This window comes from Nicotiana attenuata, unplaced genomic scaffold, assembly GCF_001879085.1.
Source record: "Nicotiana attenuata strain UT unplaced genomic scaffold, NIATTr2, whole genome shotgun sequence".
NCBI classification, from domain to species: Eukaryota; Viridiplantae; Streptophyta; class Magnoliopsida; order Solanales; family Solanaceae; genus Nicotiana; species Nicotiana attenuata.
The window spans coordinates 426160-453755 of NW_017670555.1; the positions used below are offsets into that span (position 1 = coordinate 426160).

Consider the following 27596-nt stretch of genomic DNA (forward strand, 5'->3'; position numbering starts at 1 on the left):
TCATGCACAGGTGCACCGAACTCCAGTATATTATACTGGACCGGTCTCTGTTGCAGCAAAATAGTGACTAATTTTCATTGACTTGGTAACCGCTGGCTATTTTTGAATGACCAGTACGAAAACTGGTTAGACCGTGCTATTTTTACTGAGTTCGTAGGTCCGATCCCCTGTCGGTTCCTACAAAAAGATCATTTGGACCGGGACCGTTTGGCCCATTTAATTTGGGACCGGCCCTGGACCATTTGGACCGGCCCACTTGGCCCGTTTAGGGCCCGAACCGGCCTACATGCCAGCCTTATGTGAAAATATGCACTTGCTCGTGCATGCGCGTTCACTAGTATCTTATCCGGCCAACAGCAAATGTAATTAGATGAGAAATGAGAAATTATAACCAACACTAGCAAAGACTATTTGCATTTTTTTTTTTTTCAAATACAAGCTGTAACGTAGATTTCACACCATCCTTTGTGTCATGCCCTAGACTGGTTAGAAAGGCCATATATCAAGACTGACAAGATTTTCCAGATTTCACTTGGCTTAGACACCCTTGTATTGATACAGAAATTATCATATGGATACATGATTTTACTCAAGTAGCCTATAATTACAAATCAACATGTGAATATCAGGTATTCATGGTTAGATGAAAAATAAATATGATGGATCCTCCACCATGCAGCTTCAATCACCAGCGACATTTGGAGCAGCAGCAGTGCAGAGCAGTTGTCCCCTAGCTATCACCAATCAGTTAATCAAAGAATGAGTCGTCAATGTATTCATCTTGGCAGGAATACACATACAGGATGCTAGCTCCGCAAGGTAAAAAAACATACAGTGCATGCCGCTCCAGAGCTCCAAAAGCCACTCCATATGAACAATACCACGGTTATTGTCCAAAATATAACTCTTACTAATCCAAGCAATACTGCCCTTAACTCACGAAACATCTTGAAGTGCTAGACTCAGCTCTTGTGCGGACTTGGCAATGGACCCTCCCCTTCTGAGTGAAACGAAGAATTAAAAAAATTAAATAAATAAAAGCAGCAAGAACAAATTTTGTTATGTAACATTTGGACCAAAGCCACTGGCTAAAGATGCATCGACGCACCTTGTAAGAGTGGGCAGCCAATGTTTGACTTTTTCAAGCTCAACAAAGCAAAGATTGTAGCGATCCATCCTTTATTATCAATAAGAAAAGTACTCAAATTAGAAATACAAAAGAATGGAAGTTAAGAAAATATAAGATGGTACCTTTGCTCTGCCTCAATATCAACACCAACTGATGCTGGCGCAGACAATGAAGAATAAATCACTGAACCAAATACTTTAACAAGTTTGAGCAGCATATTCAATGAAATATCCTGATGCCTAAAGAATGTCCATAAAATAAAATGAGAACCACACTAAAAAATTATAGCACAGACAAAAAAAAGGTTCAAGCTTAAATTTGTACCTATCCAAGCTGCTCTCAAGCATTCCCACAAGGAGTGGTAGAAGGCATGTGCAAATCTCTAACGTAATAATATCATTTTTCTCTGTTAAAAAGCTAATTACATCAGCAAGCACCTGTATTATGCATCAGAAAGGAACCACATCGTGTTACATAGGTAAATATCAAGCTCGAGGATAGGGCATAGAAAAGAGACACTTACAGCAGTATCTGCCATCTTCTGCATTGCACTAAGTGCCCCTTTAATGTCATGCCTTTGCCAGTATTGACAGACAACCTGAAAGAAAAAGAATACAATATTTGAGTTAGCAGAATCTAGAGGAGAAACCTTCACCTGTGAGTCTTAGTGATTAGAAAAATCCCCTGAGAAAAAGCAGGCTACATATCCCATAGGCTGATCATCTCAAGATAGAGAAACTAAGTTACAAGAGATTCAGAAGCACATATTTTTACAAACAATTTCTTTTCATAATTTCTCTTGCTTCACAAATGTTTAATTGCATAAATCGCACTTTATTCAACCAACTGGTGGCAATATTGACAACCAATGATTGGTACTCTTCATCTTTTCTCGTCTCTCCAACTGGACCATCCTCTAGAAATTTTATTAATAATCATAATTTAAACTTCATTATACAAAAGGGATCTAGTCTTATGACACACATACTCATGTTCCAGGAGAAGAAAACCAATGGCCGTGAGGAACACATTCATCCTGTCAAACAGGTGTTGTTAACAGGAACACATATTCATCCTTCATGTCTTAGTGATTAGCAATGTCCGCTGAGAATGCTACATATCCCATAGGCTCATCATCTCAAGATAGAGCAACTTAGTTAATAGAGCTTCAAATGAATATATTTTTACAATGAATATCACTCTTTGCAATCTCTCTGGCTTCACTAACGGTTTTTTTTCACCGAACAAACGTTTACAGTCTTTGAAGGTTGCAAGAATCGAATGTTTATTGCCTAGATCACTTTTTTTTTCCTTCACCAATTGTAACGACCTGATAGGTCGTTCTGAGTTCTACCTTTCCGTTTCGTGACTTTAGCCTTGAATAGCTTCATTAGATGATATATGATATGTGTGTATGGTTCGTTTAGATTTCCGGAAAGTTTAGATGCGTTTTAATAAAAGAAATCTTGATTCAAAAGCTTGTATGTGTTGGAGTTGACCACAATCAACATTCTTGGTAAACGACCCCGAATTGTTTTGATGATTTTGGTAGGTTCTATGACGATTTTGGACATTGTACGTATGTTTGGTTTGGGTCGCGGGTGACCCAAGGCCGTTTTGGCGCTAATAGTTGAAAGTGGACAATTTGAATTAAGAACATGTGAATTCTCGAGTTTGATGCTTGATTGTTGAATTTTGATGTTAGTTTAATGTTTCGAGCTTATGAGCGAGTTCATGTAAGGTTTATATACTTGTTTGAATGTTTGGATCGGGTCCCGAGAAGCTCTGGTGAATTCGGATTGGTTTCGGGCTCTTTTATAAGTTTTTCCATTGGTGGTGGTGCAGTCATCGCATCTCACAAATGCAAGGTTTGGGAAGGGGGGCTCAGCTTCGCAATTGCTCACATTTTCGACTTTAGTAACTCAGGTGGCCCTCACATTTGCAACCACTAGTTCGCATCTGCGAGCTTTGCAACTGCGTACAATAGTTTGCAATTTCGGTACTTACAGCTGGTTATAAAGGGAAGAGTTCCGAGATTAGCTCATTTTATTCCATTTATGAGACCTATACTTCGCAAGGAGGCGATTTTTGAGAGAACTTTCTTCACAACTTCATACATTAGTGATTTTAACTTTGTTTCGGTTAATTTTCATTATTGCCCATAGATTTTAACCCCTAAATCAAGGATTTTAAAGAGTAGAAATAGGATTTTTAGGTAGCAACTTAAGATTGTGTATTTTAGAAATTTAGACCTCGATTTGAGGTCCGATCTCGAAACTACACATATTTGGATTCGGAGAGGAATGGGTAATCGGAATCTGGTCTTGATTTTTTATTTCGACCAAGTGAGCTCAGGTTGACTTTTGTTGACTTTCAAATATGATAAAGATCAAACCTTTTTAGTATTAGGAGGATTTCTTAAGCTTGTATTTACTTATTTGAGAATTATTTGACTAGATTCGAGTGGTTTGGAGGGTTGTATTAAAGGGAAGGAGGTTTTCGATTGTTGAATTATTCCGGAAAGAGGTAAGTATGGTGGTTAACCTTAACGTTAGGGAATTAGGTTGTAAATGCTTTACTTGCTATGTGCTAAATGTGTTAGGGCGGGGTATATGCAAGGTGACGAGTGTATATGTGTTATCATGGGATTAAAGCAAGTTTTATTCATGTCCTTGCTTATTTCATGCCTTATTCTTTTATGCTATGTTGGATTGAGTGACTACTTGATTGTTCAAAGTGTTAATGACGTGTTTGAGTTCTTGTTGAGATATACGAGAGATTAGCTCTTGGGTATTGGATTGCCTAGTACACCTTGTTCATGTTCATCTTTTCCTTACTTAATTATGTTTATCCATTCTCTTTGATATCATAATATGACTCTTGCCATGTTTGGTTGTTTGTTGGATGTTTCCGTATGAATTGGTATGCCCTGCTCGCCGCAACATTGTTATGATAGGACCGGGTTGCTCGCCGCATCAATATGACCATGGGATCGGGTTGCCGCTGCAACAGCTTTTGTGTTGGATCGGGTTGTGCACCTCAATGCATATGGTATGAATTATGGTCTTTAACTTATGACATTGACTTCCTTAGTGGATTTGGGCTATATTGTTCCCGATATTGTTTTATCCTCTTGGGTTTGAGCTGTTGAGAAGGATTTGGGTGCTTTAAGTTGAGAAACGTGGTTGTTATTTCCTTTATTTGATCCTTTTTACCATTTCCCGCCTTTATTTTTGTCTTTATTATTGTTATTTCTCTTGCTACTTCTCTTGCTTATTAACTATACAGGTTTGTATGGTAAGTGTCTTGTCATAGCATCATTACTGCCTGCTCGAGGTTAGGCTCGATACTTACTGAGTATATTGGGTCGGTTGTACTCATACTACACTTCTGCACTTCTTGTGCAGATTTAAACGCTGGTCCTAGCAGTGTTCAGAGGGATGACTAGCTTGGACATATTCGAGACTCGAGGTAGTGTTACATACTTGTTCGCAGACCATGGAGTCACCTTTATTATCATTTCTACTGTTTACTTATATCAAACTGGTGTACTTTCAAGGTTTTGCACCTCTCAAGCACAAAGAACAGAGAAAAACAAAAACAACCCGCTAAAGTTTTTCACAAAAGCCAAAGCGTTCTTTAAACTCACGTCGGAAGAATGTAAGATGAAACAAACCTTACCCACTCCTTCCTCAATCTCGCAAAATTGCAAGAAGCATTGAATAGAGGAAGAAGAATCAAATAAAAGAGAAATCACGTTTTTAAAGCAAGAGCTTAGTAAAACTAATCACCAATGTTTATTTTCAGCATATTGAACCCCTTTAAATAGGTCTTTCAATGAATAAAATTAATGAGGCTAAGGAAAACTAATCCCAATTAAGCTAGAATAAGAATAAGGCTAAAAACCTATCCTAACTAAAATAGGAAAAAGAATTCTAGTAGGAATGGACTACCAACTAACAATCCTAATTTGACTAGAACTATAAATATAATCCTACTAAAACAAGAATTAAGAAATCCTAATCTTTAAGAAAAAGAAATCCTAATCTTGAATGGATTCTTGGACTTCTTTAATTTATTGGATTTTTGGCCTTCTTGATCTTGCACCATTCTCCCTTGGTTGAAAGACTCGTCCTCGAGTTTAACATCTTCCATAGATGGTGCAAGATTTGCTACAGTAAAGAACAGAGACCCAATGCTCACCAGGTTTCAAGTTACATTTTGTAGCTTATCATAGAGCTTCTTCGCGTTGTAAGAAAACTTAGCATGTGGTCGAACTAAATCACACTTTCTAAGTTTCAACTTTCTACCAAGTCTTCTCCACGTAATCTTGCTATGTTGACTCTCAAACTTCAACTTACGATATAAAGTTATTCGTATTAACACTTCATGAAACATAGCCAACTCCATCTCTAGCTTTGAATTAAGCATGGAGATCAACGCTCTTCTTGAGAATGCATCAATTACATCGTTTGTACACCAATAGTCACTTTGATGATAGCCATATATTTATGACGTGAAGACATCTTGTTTCTCCAATATGTGGACTCAAACTCTAAATTATCCGCTCCTTTTTAGGTAGTCCTTCATCTTGTTCTAGCATATTCTTATAGACCGTTAGATTAACACAATATGTTGCCTTGTTTGGAATGGTAGAGTCAACAATCAAGTCAATATTAGTTATTGTGTTGAGCATTTCTAAAAAGTGGAAAGTTAATGACACACGTAGTTGGATAACCCAATGGATCGTCATAAAACTTTGGCTGTAAATCCTCAACTTTTGGATCCCATGCCTTTGTCACTCCCTTGATTATCCAAAATTTTATCATATTCGGCATGGTGCCTTGGTACTTTCATGGCTTGGGTCAGCTATAGCTTCTTCTGCTAGCTCAATATATCCTGCTCTACGCATTGAATTGGTGGATCTCGAAGTGGAAGACGTCGCGATAACACTTGTATGTTATGTCTTGGTAGTGGTGGAGGTTGTAGGCATTGTGACGGGTTTGGTGGCTGATTTTGTCAGCAAATTTCAACCAATTCAGTCAGATTCTGCATTGATTTCTTTAAGCCATCTAGCTGCACTTTAATTTCTCCATTGACTCGTTCAAGGTTGTAGTTCTTAATCTCTGAATTTTAAATTTTAGATTGATTGACGAGGATCCTAAACTTGCTACTCGCTTCTCCAGGAACATGATTAACAATAGCAAATCAAGACTCGGGACCTGGAACTTTTGATCTGATACCAAATTGATGTACTTTCAAGGTTTTGCACCTCTCAAGCACAAAGAAGAGAGAAAAACAAAAGCACCCCGCTAATGTTTTTCACAAAATTTGCGAAAGCATTCTTCAAACTCAAGTCAGAAAAATGTAACATGAAACGAACCATACCAACTCGTTCCTCAATCCCACAAGATTGCAAGAAGCGTTAGAATAAAGGAAGAAGGATCAGATAAAAGAGAAATCACGTTTTTGAAGCAAGACTTAGGAAAACTAATCACCAATGTTTATTTTCAGCATATTGAGCCCTTTAAATAGACCTTACGATGAGTAAAATTGATGAGGTTAAGGAAAACTAGCCTAATTAAGCTAGAATAAGAATAAGGCTAAGAAAACGTATTCTAACTAAAATAGGAAAAACAATTCTAATAGGAATGGACTACCAACTAACAATCCTAGTTTGACTAGAACTATAAATATAATCCTACTAAAACAAGAATTAAGAAATCCCAATCTTTAAGGAAAAGAAATCCTAATCTTGAAGGAAAAGAAATACTAATCGTGAATGGATTCTTGGACTTCTTCAATTTCTTGGATTTTTGGCCTTACTTGATCTTGCATCACAGAAAGTGTTGTACTTCATTTCAGACTTTGCATTTAGTACCCTTAGAAGTTCATGTACTCAGTGACACCAGTCTTGGAAGGTATTAGGCTTACTATGTTGTTATAGGAGCTTTTACCCTTATTTATGATATTGTGTTGTTAATTGTTTACTCTTGTTTCATTGCTTATTGTGAATGTGTTGGCTTGCTTAGCTAATAGGTTAGACGACAACACGACCCTTTGGTTGGGATTTTGGGTCGCGACACCGATGTTTTATTGCCTAGATCACGTTTTTCTAACCAATTGGCAACGAACAGCTTAATCAATTGGCAGCAAATGATTGGTACTGCTCTTCATCCTTTTCTCGTCTCTCCAATTGGACCATCCTTTTGAAATTTTAAGTATTAATTATCATAATTTAAACTTATAATGTGCAAAAAGGCAACCAAGTCTTATGACATACATACTCAAGTCCCTGGAAAAGAAAACACCAATAAACTGAGGAACACATGTTCATCCTGTCAAATAGGCGTCATAAAAACAAGATAGAATGCTTTCCAACATGTGTGACACAAACAACACCGTCTTTGTAACCATGCTTGACAAATGCCAAGCTGCGATTCCTCATAGCTAGCTTCCACAAAAGATTGGAGAGCTTTGCTACTGATGACAACCCAGCAAACATCTTACAGGTGGTATTAAGACAGTTTAAAGAATACAATTGAAGTCTTGGGCACAGTGTAGGGGATAGTTAAATATTCATGCACACTCCAAATTTGGAATTTTTTTTAATCTTTTCATGAAAAATAGAAGTACTTTTAATGTCTATACACACACATACTTCCCCACGGTAACAAGGTCCACGAAAGAATTTCCATAAACACATTCAGGAGCACATTAATCAGCATGTCCTACATGTGTGCAGTTAACCCAAACTCAAGGGATAATATAAATATATAATCAGACGAGAACACACTACTTGGACCAGTCAGTTTGTCCAGCATAATGTGTAATAAGTCTGTATTTCTTTTTTCTTTATTTGATAAGCGAGAAATCTTCGAAGGTCAATGGGGCACGGTTCGAAACTCGGGGGATAATGAGCTCGCTCCTCTACCTCCTAAATACCAGGCTTTTGCATGCGCCTAACACACATATCCCGTGATGCGCTCGTACCACTAGACCAAAGCCCTAGGTCAGTATATATCTCATTTTCTTGTCAGGCGAGTGGAAGGGATTATAAATGTAATAAAATGAAATGCAATCCTTTAACATTCTCTTCCACAAATGCTACACTGAGTTATTGACCTAAATATGGAAAAGCCACCTTCTCATGAACCTGTGTTCAGGATAAGCATAGCATACATCATCAGCTGCCAACAGAATTCTCTCTGAACCCTCCAATGGAATCCCATAATTGGGGCACCAGATCAAGTCTGGTGTCTCTCCTTTCTCCTTAACATACCACTTTCTCCTTAACATACCAGATTGTCCATATCTCTGAATCTCATTTGACAGAGATGCACTAGCCATACAGGTAATATGTTGTGTTAACACACTTTGTAGCATATTAGACAGATATGAATCGATCTGACAGTCATTTAAAAGCCATGGCATCTGTACAAACTTACTTTCCACCACATCAAGAAGCATTGAAAGGCAATGCTGACATTTCTATTTTGGCCAGGTACAAGTACAACACTCTAAACTAGAAAAGATCATCCTCACAGACAGCAGGAATGGGATTCTTATCATTCCGAAGTCCAGGTTAATAAAACGATTAAGTGAAGAACATATCAGTCAATGTATGCCTCAACCCGAAACTAGCTGGAAAAAGGGATTTAGTGAGGATCTACCTATTTTGGAAAGAGAATGGTTAAAACTTAGAAGCATGCGTTCAAGTAAAATAGTGAAAAAGGACATCCAAATGAATTTGTAGGAGACATAGCCAATGATGTGTAACATATAGCAAAGAGTCTGTTCGAGACCTCTACTAATAGTTATAGTGCATGAGAAGATTTTGCATTTAAATCAAGCATGCTTACAGTTGAACTTTTTTCTACTTATACTAATTCTGAGAACATTGAAATGCTCAAAACAGGATTAATTGTGCTGCAAGTCAATGACCCATTAACCTTACATGCAGATCCATTAATCCTCCAAAGCTCATTATTCCATAAAAAACCTTTTTACGTCTTTCCAAACTGTAAGTTGTAGAGCACAACCAAAGATTAGAAATCATAGCATAAAGAGTGTACTAACACTCTCATCACAAATCAGCAGGTCTAAAAACACCATTAGTAAGTCATTTTGCTTCAGTTGTGTTATTAGTTACCTGTAATTTGGCCAAACGAGATTGCATTAAGCCAACAAATTGGTCATGCTGTTCCAACAAGTCACTGATGGTATCCTCATCTGTAGCAGAAACTGTTACACTTTCAGCTGACGAAGGATGCCCTCTCTTTTTTCATACAAGCAGAAAAGAACGAAAGATGAGTTAATATCTGCATTAGGAAAGTGATGTAGAAATATACATAACTTCACATCATCCCGAAGACTTTCAAAGAACTAGCAGTTTTATTGGGGATCTACAAGTTCTGGCCTTATATATTGTCTACATAGCCATAGAAAGGATTGTCTATCTAAAGTCTTGCAGTATTCAATATTTTTCTGCAATAGCTAGGAAGAGTGCATTCAAGCTACCAACCAAAACTAATGACAGAGATAAAAAAATGTCTGCATATTCTAGGTCAATCTCTTACTATCCGTTCCCCAAAATAAAGCACCCTATATTCTTTTCCTTGGATCATAAACAATTAGGTAGGTTAGAGCAGAGGAGCAAACAATACGGTATGTCATCTTAATACATATGCTTGACTTTTTACCACGTACCAACTGATTGATATTTCTACCATCTTTATTTCTAGGTTATTTTTCCTTTCCACTTTTCACGTATTTTACGTCTTCTATTATAATGTTCAAAATTTTCTCTACAATTCTTTCTATCTTATGTAATTTTTCCAAAATATAAAATCACTATTTACTTTTTAGTTTTTACTGGTTTCTATATTGTATTAATCTACAAACTTACTATTGGTTTAGTGCATGTTTTTTAAGAGAACTATTATAGTGTTTAATGAAATATAGAATTAATAAGGTTGAGGTTTGATGGATAATTCATGTTAGATAGTTATGTGTAAATAGTCGTAGTCCCATAAGTAATAGGAGTAGAATATGTCCTAGTCCCATATATAGTAGGAGTGGAATATGTATTGTATATAGGGCTCATTATATCATTGTTAAAATATAGATTTTTCTCTAGTGCATTCTCACATGGTATCCGAGCTTCACTTAGAAAATTATAGTTGTGCATCATTCCAGCAACATTCGGGAAGAAAGATCTCATTGTCGTCCATTTTCCGGCAACTTTGTCTTGTTCCCAGGGTTCATCACTGCTACAATGGTACTGTGCATATACCAGTACCACCATCAGATCCGAAACCCTAGTGCGACCAAACCCCAAAAATTTCAGTCCCATCGAAATAGAAAAGTCAGTCACCGTGCGTCTTTCCGGTTGGCGACTCAAGATTGATTTGTGTTATCTCCTCTTTGGTACTGTTGTGCGAAAGCCAACACTACCATCTTGTTCGGAAACGTTAGGTGACAAACCCCAGTCAATCGCCCAAGCAAAAAGTCCATCACGCGACTCCACGCGCTGCCAGAACTAGGGTTCCAGGAAGCTATAGTAACTTTTCCTGCGTGTTTGAGCCATTCCGGCCACTTTTTGAAAAATTTCTTTAGGACAACTTACCCGTCCAGTGGTTCGAGCCTACCCATATAAATTACATCAAATTCTGACAATTTTTATTTTTTCAGGCATGAACAGTGCACTTTTTCCGGCGTAAACAGTGATTTTTTGGCGTGAAGCCACTTTTTGAAAAATTTCTTTAGGACAACTTACCCGTCCAGTGGTTCGAGCCTACCCATATAAATTACATCAAATTCTGACAATTTTTATTTTTTCAGGCATGAACAGTGCACTTTTTCCGGCGTAAACAGTGATTTTTTGGCGTGAATGGTAATTTCAAGAAAAGTTTCTGTTTTCTAGTAGTGTTTTAGAACCTATTCTGTAGTGTGAAATTCGGCTTAGTCTCTTCTGGCGACTTTTCGGCCAACTTATGTTTATCAGCAACCACCTGGATTTGTTGCTCAAGGGGAGTCTAGTGGCCTTGTATGTCGAATGATCAGCTTGCAGATATTTTTACCACGTATTAGTTATATATGTAACAAGCTCGGTACGTATGATTTGTACGCACCGGTTGAGGGGGAGTGTTAGATAGTTATGTGTAACACTCCCCCTTAAACCCCTCAAAAATGTATGAGGGAAGCACATGAACCACTTGTTCAATTTCCGACCAGTACTAACCAGGCCATCAATTATTGGAATAGCTGTACTCACACGCAGATTTTAAATGCTAACTCTTTATAAAGACTACAGTAGCAAAACTGGAATTAGGCAATAAGTGAAGGACCAAAACTGCTTTTCTTTTTTGTACCAAATACCTATTTAACTGCTACAAATAGGCTCAGCTTTGCAATTAAATATAATTCCTCCAGAAGTAAGCACATCATCATTTTCCATATCAACAAACATGAAATTATACATGAATAACAAAAACAACATACAAAAGACTTTGTGTATATATGTGTGTTTGTGTATATGCGTGTGTGTGTGTGAGCTTTACAAAGTATTAAAAGATATGTAAAAGTACTAAAGAAGAAATCTCAGATAAGACAAATACCAAGTTGGTAGAAAGCATACTGAGAGCAGGTGTGTGTTTGTGTATATTTGTGTGTGTGAGCTTAACAAAGTATTAAAAGATATGTAAAACTACTAAAGAAGAAATCTCAGATTAGACAAATACCAAGTTGGTGGAAAGCATATTCAGAGCAGGTACTATCCCAACAACATTGTTGGAAGCAAGACCCTCGTGAGATGCGATCCTATCTCTCTTCTCCCAATTTGCAACAACAGACCGTGTCCTTGCTAATTTAACAAAAACAGTGTAATAAGTAACGTTCATAGGAATGTTCAGCAACAGACTCAAGATTAAAGAGAACATTTACCTCTTCTTTGACCTTCTATGGGATAAGCACTCCTACTAATGACATTTCCACGTGTTTCATCTGAAACAAAATTGCAAGATTTCATAAACTGTATCTACTCCACAATCCACATTATTCAAGAAAAGAAAAAGGGATAAAGAAAATTCCATCTGCTAATTACAACACAACAACAATGAATCGATCTCGAACTAGTTTGGCTCAGCTATATAAATTTGTCTCCATTTAGGTCAATTTCGATCCAAGAGGTAAAAGGTCCAATAAACAATGATACTTACCTTCAAGAAATCCCATACGCAGAAGAAACAATAAAGTGCAGCGAAGAACAGTGAAAAGCATAAATAAACCATTCAAAGAAAAGAAGTGTCTTCTCCTTGTACAGCAATGATGATGAAGGCCATCAATCTATAAGGGAAACAACTGGGAGACCAAATTCTAGCACCGTGTTTTCTTCTAGGAAGATAAGTAACCGCAAGAACAACGAAAAATATTAATCGAGTTTAGACAAGACAGGCATTGACATAAAAGGCAGCATGAACATTGTTCGGTGACAAATATATATATATACAAACACACACACACATAATGTGTGCGCGTTTGTAGAATCAATGGCAGATGCAGGATTACTAGAGAGGGACAAATTTTCTACATATAGAAATGGTTTAGAAAATGATCACAAATTTTTCAAAATTTAATAATTTTGAAGGGTGAAGTGCATATTATGAAAAAGTCAGGGGCTTCCTGTATACAACCATAATTTATGACAAATATTTCACTAGCAGCTACTATTATTATCCATTTGTTCTACTAGTAAAAGAGTCCACTTGGTACTGCTTTTCGAGGATTCATATACAAGTTCTACCACTCAAAGGTTAATAAATAGTGGATGACAACAGAGAGAAATAAATGAAAAGGCTATTTCATAGCACAAGCACATATAGGACAACAATAGGATAGACGAAAGTAATCACTAAATGTCAGTATTTGATAAAAAGAAAATGGCTGACAAGTTAATACGCACAATTTTCATTTTGGTTTCCGGAAAATAACTCAGGTGCTGAATGCGTTTCAAGTTTTGCTGAGACCAGACTCTTGTCATCCTTCACATTCTTCTCAGTTGCTGCAGCTCCAGCAATTACTGGAGGGAAGTTGTTCTTGTCTGCTGTACTACTGAATTCAATAGCTTTAGGGATTTCAATGTCAAACTGTGACACAGCATTTGGTCTCCCAAGGTCTTCCTTGAAAGTTGGAAACCTCCGTGAATCGGAGACTTTTGTCTGCAATGACAGCTGCATTGCCCTTGTTGCAACTCCTTCTTTCCTGGGTTCAGATACTTGCTCCATTCTGTCATTATTTCTTGGAACAATAATGGGTATGACCTCTGACCTATTAACAATGGAAGAATTAGCTGCTGATTGGGCTTTAGCTGAATTCCTCTTCAGACCAGTTGTATTAGGAAATGCTGTGGTGTTAATTGGAGGTGCTTTCGCACCAACACTCAGATTTATTCTTTGAGGAGTGCCAGGTGCACTTGCAGTAGCTTCATTGAGAAGATAAGTGAAGACTGTCAGAACTTTTGGGGAGCCAAACTCAGAGAAGGAAACAAATAAAAATGCTATCAACTAACAAAATGGGAGGAAATAAAAGAATCTCAACACAAGGTACCAAGCTAACAAATTTACGCAAACGAAAAAGGTATCAAAAGAAAAAAGATAAATAGCATACTAGCAAGGGTCCTAGAATCTCTTTGAAGCTCCAAGTTTTGTGATACTGAAAGTCTTCCAAAAGATTTGGTCTCTTTAACAGGATCACAAATTTGAGAAATCAAGAGTCTACCAGAACTGGCTTTGGTACCATCATCCGCCAGATTGGATAAATTCCCACCCGAATTCGATTTTACATCAGGGTGACCATTTAATCGAGCAGTATTACCCATTGCATATGGTTCAAGACGCTGCATGAAGAAAGCATGAAACAAATTAAACCTTACTTCAAAATCATAACAAGAAGTATATCATCAAAGATAACTCCAATCAAAAGAAAACTTTTTACCGAAATATCCACAACCCACACTCCAACACAACTTTGATTGTAAGAGCAGCCAAGGAGTTTCTCTTCATGAATATTAAGATCCGACAGCCGAGACCATCCAACATCTACTGTATCATGACATCTAATTGGTTCCCAAGAGCATACCTACAAAAAAAGGAGCAATTTTTAAGGAAACAACATAAATGCCACAATACATAGAACAACTATTTCTGAAGGAACAGCAAATACCCAAGACTACCTTCAAACTCTCATGCAAACCACAGAGAAGGGTTCTCCCATCGGGATTGAAGGTCATACAACGCACCCCTGATGTCTAGAATTGAGATAAACAAATAGTTAAGTTTTTTACAATCTCAAGACTTTGAAGAAACATGAGAAGCACTCAGAAGCAATATTGTATTGATTTATTGAAGATGAAAACTGTGAACAAAGAGAAGATGCAAAAAGGATGAAAAGATTAACCTCAGGTCCAGCTGAACCTATGAGCTCAAAGGTTTCGAGGTCCCAGAATTTTACAGTTCTGTCAGCAGAACCTGGTGAAGAAAAAGAACAAGAACAAACAATGAGGCAACTTATAGCTATGATGATCAGAATCAATACAACACCTAACAATGAAGACCTCTTTTTATTCTTTTGATCCTCCCACCACCACCATCTCAATCCCTGCTTTCATTGGGTTGTCAGCATTACTAGCTTTCCACTAGATATGCAACAACAACAAACCCAGTTTAATCCCACAAGTGGGGTCTGGGGAGGGTGGTGTGTAGGCAGACCTTACCCCTACCTATAAAGGTAGAAAGGTTATTTACGATAGACCCTCGGCTCAAGGAACAGTAAAAATAAAGCAACAAACAATAGCAACAACAATGTAATAGGGTAACGGAAGCGAATGACATAACATGTAATAAAGTAAGAGAATACAAGAATAGTACTAGTACTACTAGCAAGCCTAGGAGAAACTCACGACTACATGTCAACCTACAACCCTAATCCTCGACTTCCACACCTTCCTATCGTGGGTCATGTCCTCGGTAAGCTGAAGCAATGACATGCCCTACCTAATCACCTCTCCATAATACTTCGTTGGCCTACCCCTACCCTTCCTCATGCCCGCCATGGTCAACCTCTCACACCTCCTGACCGGGGCATTTATGTCTCTCCTCTTCACATGTTCGAACTATCTCAGTCTCGATTCCCACAACTTGTCCTCCACAGAGGCCACTCCTACCTTGCCCCTAATAACTTCATTCTTAATCTTGTCTTTCTTGGTATGTCCACACATCCATCTCAACATCCTCATTTCAGCTACTTTCATCTTCTGGACATAGGACTTCTTGACGGGCCAACACTCAGCTCCATACAATATAGTCGGTCTAACCACCACTCTGCAGAACCTGCCTTAAGTTTAGGTGGAACATTCTTATCACACAAAACTCCCAAAGCGAGCCTTCATTTCATCCACCCCGCTCCAATACGATGAGTAACATCCTCGTCAATCTCCCCGTTGCCTTAAACTATAGACCAAAGATACTTGAAACTATCTCTTTTGGGGATGACTTCAGTAACAATCTTCACGTCCAATTCTGGTTCATGCATCCCATCACTGAACTTGCACTCCAAGTATTATGTTTTCGACCTACTCAACGTAAAACCTTTAGACTCCAACGTTTGTCTCCAAACTTCCAACTTAGCATTAACTCTGCCTCGCGTCTCGTCAATCAATACCAGCAAACAGCAAACAGCAAACACCATGGTACCTCCCCTTGTATGTGTCATGTCAGCACATCCAAAGCTAAGGCAAACAAAACAGGCTAGGAGTCGATCCCTGATGCAACCCCATCTCCACTGGGAAATGTTCTGAGTCTCCTCCTGCAGTCCTCGCCCGAGTCTTAGCTCCCTCGAAAATGTCCTTAATCACCCTAATGTACACTACCGGGACACCACTAACCTCCAAACATCTCCATAGAACCTCCCTCGAGACTTTGTCATAGACTCATAGGCTTTCTCAAGGTCAATGAACACCACATGCAAGTCTTTTTTCCTCTCCCTATACTGCTCCACCAATTGTCTCACAAGGTGAATGGCTTTTGTAGTTGACCGTCCCAGCATAAATCCGAACTGGTTCTCGAAAATAGATACACTTCTCCTCATCCTCCTCTCCACCATCTTCTCCCAACCTTTCCTAATGTGACTCACCACCCTTTCCACTAATATGCAAACTTCAAATAAAAAGAACCTTTTAGTTTCTTTTTTTTTTTTGTGTGTGGTTAATAATGATAGGACCTTTTAGTTTCTAGAAACTTCATATAATAGTCCAAAAAATTCCTATTATCTTTCCCCTTTTCTGAACTGCCATTTCAATCATGAAAGTAAAGCATCCACCAAACTCAACACCCAGTAGTTACACAAATATGTATACAATGAGTTTTTAGTCCATTCACACGAGACTCTGCAAGAAAACTCAGAATCACGGGTTTCCATCTTGCACTTGGGAAAGGAGGGCCTATATTGAGTTGAACTCTCTCCCCTAGGATGACTATTTGGAAGAAAACCTTCTAGGTATCAAAGGCCCCTCGGAATGTACAGCAAAATAAGAAAAAGCAATTCCACAGGTAATCCCATAACAGACCACAAGGATACCAAGAAATCACTATATATATGGATAAGTTTAATAGGTCGGCCAAGCCGCGAAGGATTCTACTATTTTGTACAAACAAAGTAGCCCAAAGATTCACCGGTCATCATGATCTACGTTCAAAGTTTTGCACCTCTCAAGTACAAAGAAGAGAGAAAAACAAAAGTAACCCGCTAAAGTTTTTAACAAAACTAGCAAAAGCGTTCTTCAAACTCACGTTAGAAGAATATAAGATGAAAATAAACCTCACCCACACGTTCTTCAATCAAGCAAGATTGCAAGAACCGTTGAATAAAGGAAGTATAGTGAAATAAAAAATAAATCACGTTTTTTGAAGCAAGAGCTTAGAAAAACTAATCACCCATCATTATTTTCAGCATATTGAGCCCTTTAAATAGGTCTTACAATGAGTAAAATTGATGAGGTTGAGGAAAACTAAACCTAATTAAACGAGAATAAGGGTAAGAAAAACATATCCTAACTAAAATAGAAAAGAGAATTCTAGTAAGGATGGGATACCAACTAACAATCCTATTTTGACTAGAACTACAAATAAAATCCTACTAAAATAAGAATTAAATTACTAGAAAACAAGAAATAAGAAATCCTAATCTTCAAGGAAAAGAAATTCTAATCTTGGTTGGATTCTTGGACTTCTTGAATTTCTTGGATTCTTGGACTTCTTGAATTTCTTGGATTCTTGGCCTTCTTGATCTTGCATCATTTTCCCCTAGTTGAAAAAGACTCATCCTTGAGTCTACCAACTTCCATAAATGGCGTAAGATTTGCTATAATACAGAATGAGGACCCAATGCTCACCAGGTTTCAAGCTACACTTTGCTAGCTTATCATAGAGCTTCTTCACATTGTAAGAAAACTTAGCATATGGTCGAACTAAATCCCACTTTCTAAGTTTCAACTTTCTACTATGCCTTCTCTATGTAATCTTTCTATATTGACTATCAAACTTCAACTGACGATATGAAGTTATTGGTGTTAGAACTTCATGAAACTTAGCCAACTCCATGTCTAGCTTTGAATTAAGCATGGAGATCAACGCTCTCTTTGGGAATGCATCAGTTGCATCACTTGTATACCAGTAGTCACTTTGATGATAGCGTACATATTTATGAGGTTAAGACATCTTGTTTCTCCAATATATGGACTAAACTCTCCATTATCCACTCATTTTTAAGTAATCTTTCCACTTGTTTATGCATATTTTTATGGACTTTAGGATTGATGCAATATGCTGACTTGTTTGGGCTGGTTGAGTCAACAATCAAGTCAATATTGTGTTGAGCATCTCTGAAAGGCGAAAAGTCAACGACACATGGCTAGATAATCCAATGGATCGTCATAAAACTTTGGTGGCAATTCCTCGAGTTTTGGATCCAATGCGTGTTCCTCGTCTCTTTGATATGGGTCTTTATTAGCTTAGTCCTCTTCATTCCCTTGATTATCTGAATATTTATCATCTTGGACAAAGTGCCTTGGTACTCTTATGCCTTGGTCAGCTTCAAACTCGTATCTTGCTCTATATGGTTGAATTCGTGGATATCGAAGTGGTAGACGCGGCGGGCGTAGGTGTTGTGGCAGATTTGGTAGTTAATTTTGAAGCACCAAACCTTCAACCAAGTTGGTGAGATACTTCATTGATACCGTCAAGCTATTTAGCTGCACTTTAATTTCTTCATTGTCTCGTTCAAGGACAATAGTTCTTAATTTCTGAATTTTTAATTGAAGCTCCACTGATGAGGATCACGAATTTGCTATTTTCTTGTTTGGTGACACGATGAATAAGATCAAGAATTCGAATATGGGACCTGTGCTCTGATACCAAATTGATGTATTTTCAAGGTTTTGCACCTCTCAAGTACAAAGAAGAGAGAAAAACAAAAGCACCCCGCTAAAACTTTTCAGAAAACTATAGAAAGCGTTCTTCAAACTCACATTAGAAGAATGTAAGATGAAAAAAAACCTCACCCACACGTTCTTCAATCTCGCAAGATTGCAAGAAGCGTTGAATAAAGGAAGAACAGTGAAATAAAAAGTAGATCACGTTTTTGAAGCAAGAGCTTAGAAAAACTAATCACCCATCATTATTTTCAGCATATTGAGCCCTTTAAATAGGTCTTACAATGAGTAAAATTGATGAGGCTAAGAAAAACTAATCCTAATTAAACGAGAATAAGAATAAGGGTAAGAAAAATCTATCCTAACAACAATAGAAAAGAGAATTCTAGCAAGGATGGGATACCAACTAACAATCCTAGTTTGACTAGAACTACAAATATAATCCTACTTCAATAAGAATTAAATTACTAGAAAACAAGAAATAAGAAATCATAATCTTCAAGGAAAAGAAATCCTAATCATGGATGGATCTTGGACTTCTTGAATTTCTTGGATTCTTGGCCTTCTTGATCTTGCATCACATCACTTACACACAAGTTGCATCAACTCATCTATGTATTGTTTTTTAATTTAATTCACAATTTCCTACTTATCCTAATAACGTTTTCCATGTGGTACAACAGATTTAAATGAATAATTGGGAGCCATTCAATAATATAAAAACTTATGGCAAAAACCCCAAAATCATTGTTATTGGATGCGACGAAGGCATGTATAGTATATATTTCTAGCATCATACTCAGAACTAAACTGACTACTTCTCAATCTTTGATATAATCTAGAGGGTGTTTGGATTGGCTTATAAAAAGTACTCCCTCCGTTCCAATTTATGTGAACCTGTTTGACTGGGCACGGAGTTTAAGAAAAAATGAAGACTTTTGGAATTTGTGGTCCTAAACAAGTCAAAAAGGGGCTCAGAGTATTTGTGTGGTTACAAAAGCTTCTCATAAAGGGTAGAATTGTAGGTTTAAGCTCAATTGATACCAAATTTAGAAAGGGGTCATTCTTTTTGGAACGGACCAAAAAGGAAATAGGTTCACATAAACTGGAACGGAGGGAGTAGCTTTTAAGCTAAAAGCCAAAAGTCATAAGTTAGTAAGAGCCCGTTTGGCTTAGCTGATTTAGAGTAGCTGATAAGCATTAGGTGCTGAAAAGCACTTTTAAGTACTGAAACTGATTTAAAAAATAAGCAGTTACGTGTTTGGATAAAAGTGTTGAAATTAATAATATGCAGCTGAAGAACTGGGTATGCGAAGAGTTTTGCTTTGAAAAGAAGTATTTTAGGGATAGAATAGTAAATATTTTGGTCAAACTTAAAGTGCTTATAAGCAGAAATTTGATAAGTTGGGGGAGACCAACTTATGGCTTTTGGCTTATTTTTGGCTTATAAGCACTTAACTTATAAGCACTTTTAATTTCACCAAACGCGTAGATAAGCCAAAAAGTGCTTATAAGCCAGCTTGACCAGCTTATAAGCTTAGCCAAACACCCTCTAATACCCAACTTTTGGCTTTTGGCTTATTTTTGTACTTTTTATGCCTAAAAGTAAGTGCTTTTAAGCACTTTTTATCATTGTCAAACACCACACAAACTAAAAAAAGTGCTTAAAAGCCAATAAGCACTTAAAATAAGTCAATCCAACCCTCCTAATAAGTTATATTTGTCTTTTAGGTATATCTTGAATTTCACTGGACCAAAACCTCAATAAATGCTTTGAGTTTTTTATTTTTTTGTTAATATGCACATCCTCTAATATTAAAGCTCCATCACCAAATTATCAGTGTATTCAACTTACATGCATGACTACTATCGCACATCAATTGATTTCTACAATTTTTCCTACTCTCGTCTCATTTTATATGACGGTGTTTCATTGGAAAAGGAATTTAAGATGTTAATTGTACTTATATAATATATTATGAGTAATGGAAGAAAATATTACAGTCGTATTGAAAAGCTAAAAAGGTTGATTAAAAGAGAAAAATATCACAAAACCGTTTAGATTTTAAATAGTTAATACAATATGAGAAGGGAGCCTTGGCGTAACTGGTAAAGTTGCTGCCATGTTACCAAGAGGTCAGGGGTTCAAGCCGTGGAAACAGCCTCTAGCATAAATGCAGGGTAAGGCTGCGTAAAATAGACCCTTGTGGTCCGGCCTTTCCCGGGACCCTGCGCATAGCGGAAGCTTAGTGCACCAGGCTACCCTAATACAATATGAATTCTTGAAAGTGGTTAAAGTTGTGTAGGACAATATTATTATAGAATGTCGTCAAGCATTTTAGGGAAGTTCCATATAAATAGAGACAAAGAAAGTATATCTTTCGAACTTAGACAATCATAGCAATATGGCGAAAGTTGATTAACAGCATACAGTACTTCTGCCTTTCTACTTATCTTAATATTCTTTTCCATGTGCATCCTGTATGCAGGGTTCTCTCTATCTTGTTAATAAATCATTACTTTATTAAACATATTCTTTTCCATGGGGCACAAAAGAAAATTAAAGAATAAATGGGGTCCTTTTACACTAAAGAACCTTAAAACAAAAAACTCCCAATTGATATATAATGAATTAATCATTTAACACCTTAAATACATAATTCAAGATTTGAATTTTACAACATTAGGGAGTATAAACTAATGGAAATTTTCTTAATAATGTTCATTACTTCAATACAATGTATATATTAGTCTACAAAAGATAGGCAAACTTTTCTAGTTCCCTTGAATATTGAATTCGCCGGACATGCTTAACTGTTCACGCGCTACATCAGTGTATTGGAAGAAAACCAACCCGAATACAGCAGAATGAATACAGAGGGTGCATATAGCCAAACCCAGCCAATTTGGAGAGAAGCATGGTTGGAATAATAAGCCTATGTTACATAAAGTGTGCTCCTTGCCACACTCCCTCTATCTCATATTTTTTGCCAGATTTGACTTTTACTAGCCAAACTGGGCTTTCGTCAAAGCCATTTGGACAGAACTTCAAAAACGTTCAGAAGAAACTACAAGAAAAGTGTATCACGGGAGAGCTTAGAATCCTGTATAAATTAAATAAAATTAAGCATTTAAAAGGAAGCTCAATTTAACTTTTGAAAAGTTTGCATGATTTACTGATATTTAAACAGAAAAAAAAATTGCATGGACTACAAAATTTTGGGTAAAGGGAGTACTCTACTGATGTGGTTGGTAAGCGAGTCACTTTTTCTTAAAATATTGTGAGAGCAAAAAATTTATTGTCAAAACAAAAAAAGGAAGGAAAAAAAGTTTCAAACTGAAAAAATATTTAGATCACTAAGAACAGGCAGGCAAATGTCGTCCTCTACAAGTTCATTGGGTTTTGTGTACAAACACGTCATCAGTCAATTCAAATATTCAGTTATCTTATCCGACATTATACAGCATTAGGAAAGAGATCGCCAACAAATTTAAATCCTACACAGAACATAGCATGCATTGAAGATCTCATTTTCAAGAGCACAACTAAAGTTACTGGAGCCAGTATAATGCACAAGCAATAAGACCAGCATTTTGAATACCAGATTAACCCTTCTGATAAAAGAGACAATGTAACACTATGTCAAAGCTTTTAAGCACACCTGTTGCCAGTAGAAACTCATGGGGATGAAAGTCTATGCACTGAATCTGCCCTTCGTGAGATTTGAAATCGTGTAAAAGCTTTCCTGCAGTCAAATCCCAAAGCTGCCACAAAATTGAATTATTATCAAAATATTAGAATAATGAAAAAAGTGATTAAATGTTCATACATCTACCTGATATAATGTCCACCACTATTATCATAGAAGAAGATTAGTGCACATGAGATGAAGGGAACTACTCAAAATATGAGATGGCTATTACCGCCACAGACATGGCTATTGGTTTTTCTTTTTTTCCTTGACATGGAAATGGATAAAATACAGAGCTTAACAGAAGTTTATGTTGTCATCATCCATTCAACATGTTAAGCTAGCAATAGACTTATCTAACGCAAAATAGTCTCAGTAGGATGCAGCAAGTTTGAAGTCACAAACATAAAGTGAATATTTATTAAGTTATAGTATATTGGTTTTGGTCAGCGAGTTATTTTGAACTCTGTGGTCCAGGCATACTACATAAATTTCTCGCATGGATTATTTCGTCAAGCTCTTTATAATCAAATAACTATGGAATAATTGGAATATAAAAGTGAGGGATCTGACCTTGACAGTATTGTCTTCCCCACCAGATACAACCCATCGGCCATCTGGAGTGAACCTGATGGCATTGACACCTCTACTGTGACCTTTGTATGTGTGGATACATCCTTTGCGTCTGATATCCCATATCTTTAGGTTTGTATCTAGAGACCCAGATGCAAAGAACTCGCCAAAGGGATGGAAGTCCAATGATATGCAGTTGGATCGGTGTCCAGTGAGCGTGCGAACAACTGACAGAGAGACAGCGAGAGAGAGATAAATATATTTCTTAAACAGCAGAAAATGATTTTTATCCCCAATGAAAAGTATCATAACAAGCATACTCTTGGCCTCCTCTAAATCCCAAAGCTTGATAGTACCACTTGCTGCTCCTGCAGCTACCAACACCTCTGAAGAATCAAAGCTGACTGAATCAATTCCGCTTGAATGACCTGACAAACTCTACACAAATACACAAAGAAGACCATGCGTAAATACATAGCCACCACATTTAATACAGCAGATTCGGCTGCACATTCTTAAGTTTCAATGCATTTTACTCGAAAAGCTTCTCTTTCAATGCAGATAGACAAACGTGAAATGAAATAACAGCAAAAGGAGATGATAAGTGAGAAACTGACCAAGATGGCATTGGGTTTGCCAATGGCCCAAAGGTTAACCTTGTGATCTTCTCCTCCGGTTACAAGAACCCTGGATGACTTGCGTCCAATCTTCAAGCAGTTCACGCTTAAAGAATGCGCTACGAATTCCTCTATAACAAAGTATTATCAAGGTTTTCCAAAATATGGCTGGACTTCTTTACCTTTTTACCCAAAGAAACTAACTCCAATGTTAAGAACCTAATCAAAGCTTTTCAACTAACCAACAAGAGATCTATGGAGAAGGATGATGCTATTTTTATTCTCCATCCACTAGATCCAAGCAAACTCAAGGGTATGTCTCCACATTTTCCAGCATAGTAAACAAGAGATTAAGAAAATATCAATCTCTCGCTAGGATCAAAACTACATTTTCGAGAAAAAGCAAAAAATAAATAAAACAAATGAAAAGGATACGTAGCTTATAAGCACGCTTAGTAGTAGTCATGGAAAAAAGTCAAAATCGGGCTCGAGAATGGAAATGGCGACGGCTGAAAACCCTAGCAACGGCAGCGTAGAAGGCGAGAAATGCCAGTACAGCTCTCGTCATATTACTGAATCTGCTGAGAGCGAGACACGCTCAGGATCTCCATGAACCTCCTGCACATTTTCGCTCTCTCTTCAGCAACAACCACCCAACCACCGCCAACTACTACTAGTACTGCAGGAAAAGGGCTTCTCTTTCAAATACTCCCTACAGAACCACTTCTCCAATTCGTAGCGTGCGACCCTGACAGTTCTGTCCTTTTGTTATTTCGTCCTTAGTTCTGGACTGAGAGTTGCAACAATGGCAGAGGACGGAATTGGTTTAGCAACAACGGCTCGTCCTTGCTCTACTCAATTGTAGCTCCAACAGCTTCTGATGGCTTCCTCTGAAGAACGATGGCGAAATATACAGGGAAGGAAAGAGGGGGAAGAGAAGAAATGGCGTTTTCTAGATCCCCTTTCACCATCTTAGGTAGACAAACAACAATAGTAGTAATGTTTAATCTCAGGAGTAATTTTTTTTTAAAAGATACTCCCTCTTAATCTTGCCGAGTTTTTTCAAATAAAATATAAAAAATAATATAAATCACAATAATTAACATTCATAATACTTAAAAAGATATATTAAAAAAATCATATTTGACTCTCGAATTAGGACATATAGAATAATATTTTTTTAACGGAAAAGGGCCTAAACTACCCCTCTACTATATGAAATAAGACAACCTAGCCCTCCGTTAAAAGTTGGCCCCTTATCTGCCCTTATCGTCTACAAATGGGCTCAAAAATGTCCTTCTCCACTAACGGGAGACTCTAAAATCCACGTGGAATTACATTTGGCTTATTAAAAATCCCAAATGTAATTTAAATGCCACATGGATTTAAAAATACCCTAAGCCCTCTTATTTCCCTACCCCTACCCCCGGGCCCACCCCCAATTTTCACCTAACCCACTATTGATAAGTTAACCCCTCGTTCTTTTTGCCATTTAACCATTTTACATTTCTCTCTCTACTAAATCCCCAAATTGAACGATGAGCTAGGGTACTAGAGCAGTGTTCATCTCCGATCGAAGCTTGAAGATTTGGTGTTGAAGCTGTCGTTTTTTGTCAAGGTAAGTTTTTTTACTGTGTTTATTTGCATTTAAATAGAGCTGTAGAGGTTTGTAGTTAGAAAAGGGGAATATAGATGCATGTGACATTTCTTGGTATTGTGACCATCTCATTAGTTTATTCACATGTTTTGTGTCTTTATATGTTTGTTTATTATAGTATGAATCTGTTTGTGTGGGGTTGGTGGTCCCGAAATAAATGAATCTTCTTTTAGGGTTTTTAATTCAATCTCAGAATGAATCTGTTTGTGGGGTTGGTGTTTTTTAATTCCTTTTTACGGTTTAACTCTATTTTTGAACTGTTGCTTTCAACGCTGAGGTGGTCCCTTTGTGTTTGCCCTTTTCTTTTTGTTGCATGTGTTAATTGAAGATGATTGAAGAAGTTGATGTTTTATTCCATTATGGTGGCAATTGGGTCATTTCACCTGAACTAGTCTACAATAAAGACTTCTGCACTCTTGGCTTCGCTATGATGCACATTCACTTTCTTATAAGGACATTTGTGAAGAATTCACTTCCAAACTAGGGTATCTTACTGTTAAGCAGCTGCCGGTAACTGGTGCATCTGGTAGGTATTATTTGGCAGAAAATCAGGAAGGAATTAAGGTACTTAAATTTCTCTTATCTAAGGAGTTCAAGGTGATTGATTTCTTTGTCGTCGATGAGTATGGTCTTAGTGTGTCTATCCCAAATATTATCCATCACACTTAGTCATATATTGTTGATATTGATGTTGGGATTGATTATGAATATGAACTTGGTGATGACATGTTAGAAGAAATGGAAGGTAGTGAAAATGATAGTAATGACTTTGATGGAATTGGCATAGAAAAAAGAAGAGTTGTGACTAATGGGCTTGAACATTATAGAGAGTTGGAACTGGGAATGTCCTTCGAGGACATCAATGAAGCAAGAGAGATGGTGGGCTTTTATGCTTTAGTTAATAAGAAGAAGCTTAAAGTCAAAAAAAGTGATACAACTAGAGTTAGATACATTTGTCAAACTGGTTGTCCATTTGTGTGTCTTGTTTCAAAGGATAAGAATACATCTACTTGTACAATCAAAACATTGAAGTTCAAACATCTATGTGATGACTGTTTTGATAATCCTAGAGCTGGTTACAAAACTTTAGCTTTGTATTTCAAGAAGCATGTGAAGAACAATCCTAAGTATGCTGTAAAAGATATGAGAGGGCAGTTGGAGAATACCTTTCAGATGAATGTATCTAAAAGTAAGCTAAAAAGGGCTAAAAGATTGGTCCTTGAGAGGCTAGAGGGCAGCTTTAGAGATGAGTATAACAAGTTAGAAGCTTATGGACAAGAAATTAGACATACAAATCCAGAAACTGGCTTTGTAATTAACCTATCAAAGGATTCACTTGAAGAAGGAAAAAGGAGGTTTTTGAGAATGTACACTTGCTTCCAGGCTCTAAAAAAAGGTTGAAAAAATGGTTTGAGACCACTTATTCGTTTGGATGGTACCTTCTTGAAAGGAAAGTGCAAGGGTCAGTTACTGGTGGCAATTGGACAAGACTGTATAAAGCATTTTTATCCACTTGCTTGGGCAGTTGTGGACAAAGAAAATAGCAGGACCTAGCAGTGGTTTATGGAGCATTTGAAGTTGTCTTTGGATTTGAAAACTGGGTCAAATGTTACTTTCATTTCTGACATGCTAAAGGCAATTAAACCTGCTGAACTTTATATATTATTTTCATGTGTTTTGATATTTTCTTTGAAACAGAACTGATACTTTTATATTTTTTTTATCATGTGCAAATTGTAGGGGCTCTTGGATGCTGTATGCACTATACTCCCAGATGCACATCACAGATTTTGTGTGAGACATATTGAAGCTAATTGGATGAAGAAGTGGAGGAGTGGTGAAATAAAGAAACTATTATGGTGGTGTGCCTGGAGTACTGATGAGGAAGAGTTCAAAGACCAACTAAAGAAGCTAGAGGAATTGGATGAAGAAGCAGCAAAAGATATACTCAAATATCCACACCGGGCATGGTGTAAGGCCTATTTTAATACAAAGTGTAAGAATGAAATGGTTGATAATAATTTTACTGAATCATTTAATAGTTGAATCCTTGAAGCTAGGCACAAACCAATTATTAAAATGTTGGAGGATAAAGGGTGAAAGTCATGAACATGTTGGCAGACAATGAAAAAAAGGTGATGAGTTGGACTTCTGATATAAGTCCAACTGCTATGAAGTTGTACAATGACTATAGAATTATTGCTAATGTGTGCATCACGCATAATTGAGTACTCTAAATCAACCACTTTCTTCATTAGAATATTTCTTTCCAATTTCAAGGATTCTATTCCTCCAAGATCGACGAGCATCATAACATTCTCAAGATCGGCAACTTTCCTTTGGAGTACATTTATTTCACGGATTAGAGCTTCCTTTTCCTTCTTTAAACTGCATATGAGATTTGAAACTCTAGGAGGAAGCTCCTCATCTTGCCATTCCCAAT

The 27596-nt window shown here is 37.1% G+C and overlaps 2 protein-coding genes across 4 annotated transcripts; one reads left to right on the forward strand and one right to left on the reverse strand.

The window, feature by feature from the left end:
- Window positions 1-385: 385 nt before the first annotated feature.
- Window positions 386-24509, reverse strand: LOC109240912 (katanin p80 WD40 repeat-containing subunit B1 homolog). 3 transcript variants are annotated; one of them, XR_002070164.1, is made up of 19 exons: window positions 23932-24508; window positions 23497-23627; window positions 23200-23317; window positions 22880-23106; window positions 22277-22379; window positions 14585-14655; window positions 14361-14435; window positions 14123-14266; window positions 13796-14024; window positions 13092-13610; window positions 12074-12133; window positions 11872-11993; window positions 9282-9407; window positions 1653-1727; window positions 1454-1566; window positions 1252-1368; window positions 1109-1177; window positions 834-1000; window positions 386-734 (listed from the first exon to the last, which is right to left on the reverse strand). XR_002070164.1 is itself a non-coding variant. In XM_019407596.1 (18 exons), the coding sequence occupies exons 1-18, from the start codon at window positions 23960-23962 to the stop codon at window positions 937-939; spliced, it is 2391 nt and encodes a 796-aa protein (XP_019263141.1). In that variant the 5' UTR covers window positions 23963-24509; the 3' UTR covers window positions 386-936. The 3 variants fall into 3 exon arrangements, 2 of the variants coding, with proteins under 2 accessions (XP_019263141.1, XP_019263140.1); XM_019407596.1 differs by having other exon boundaries at window positions 386-997; window positions 23932-24509; XM_019407595.1 differs by having other exon boundaries at window positions 386-1000.
- LOC109240902 lies at window positions 24397-26554 on the forward strand. The gene is made up of 3 exons (XM_019407581.1): window positions 24397-24472; window positions 25638-25717; window positions 25823-26554. Exons 1-3 carry the CDS (start codon window positions 24397-24399, stop codon window positions 26552-26554), a joined length of 888 nt encoding a protein of 295 aa, XP_019263126.1.
- The last annotated feature ends 1042 nt before the right edge of the window (window positions 26555-27596 follow it).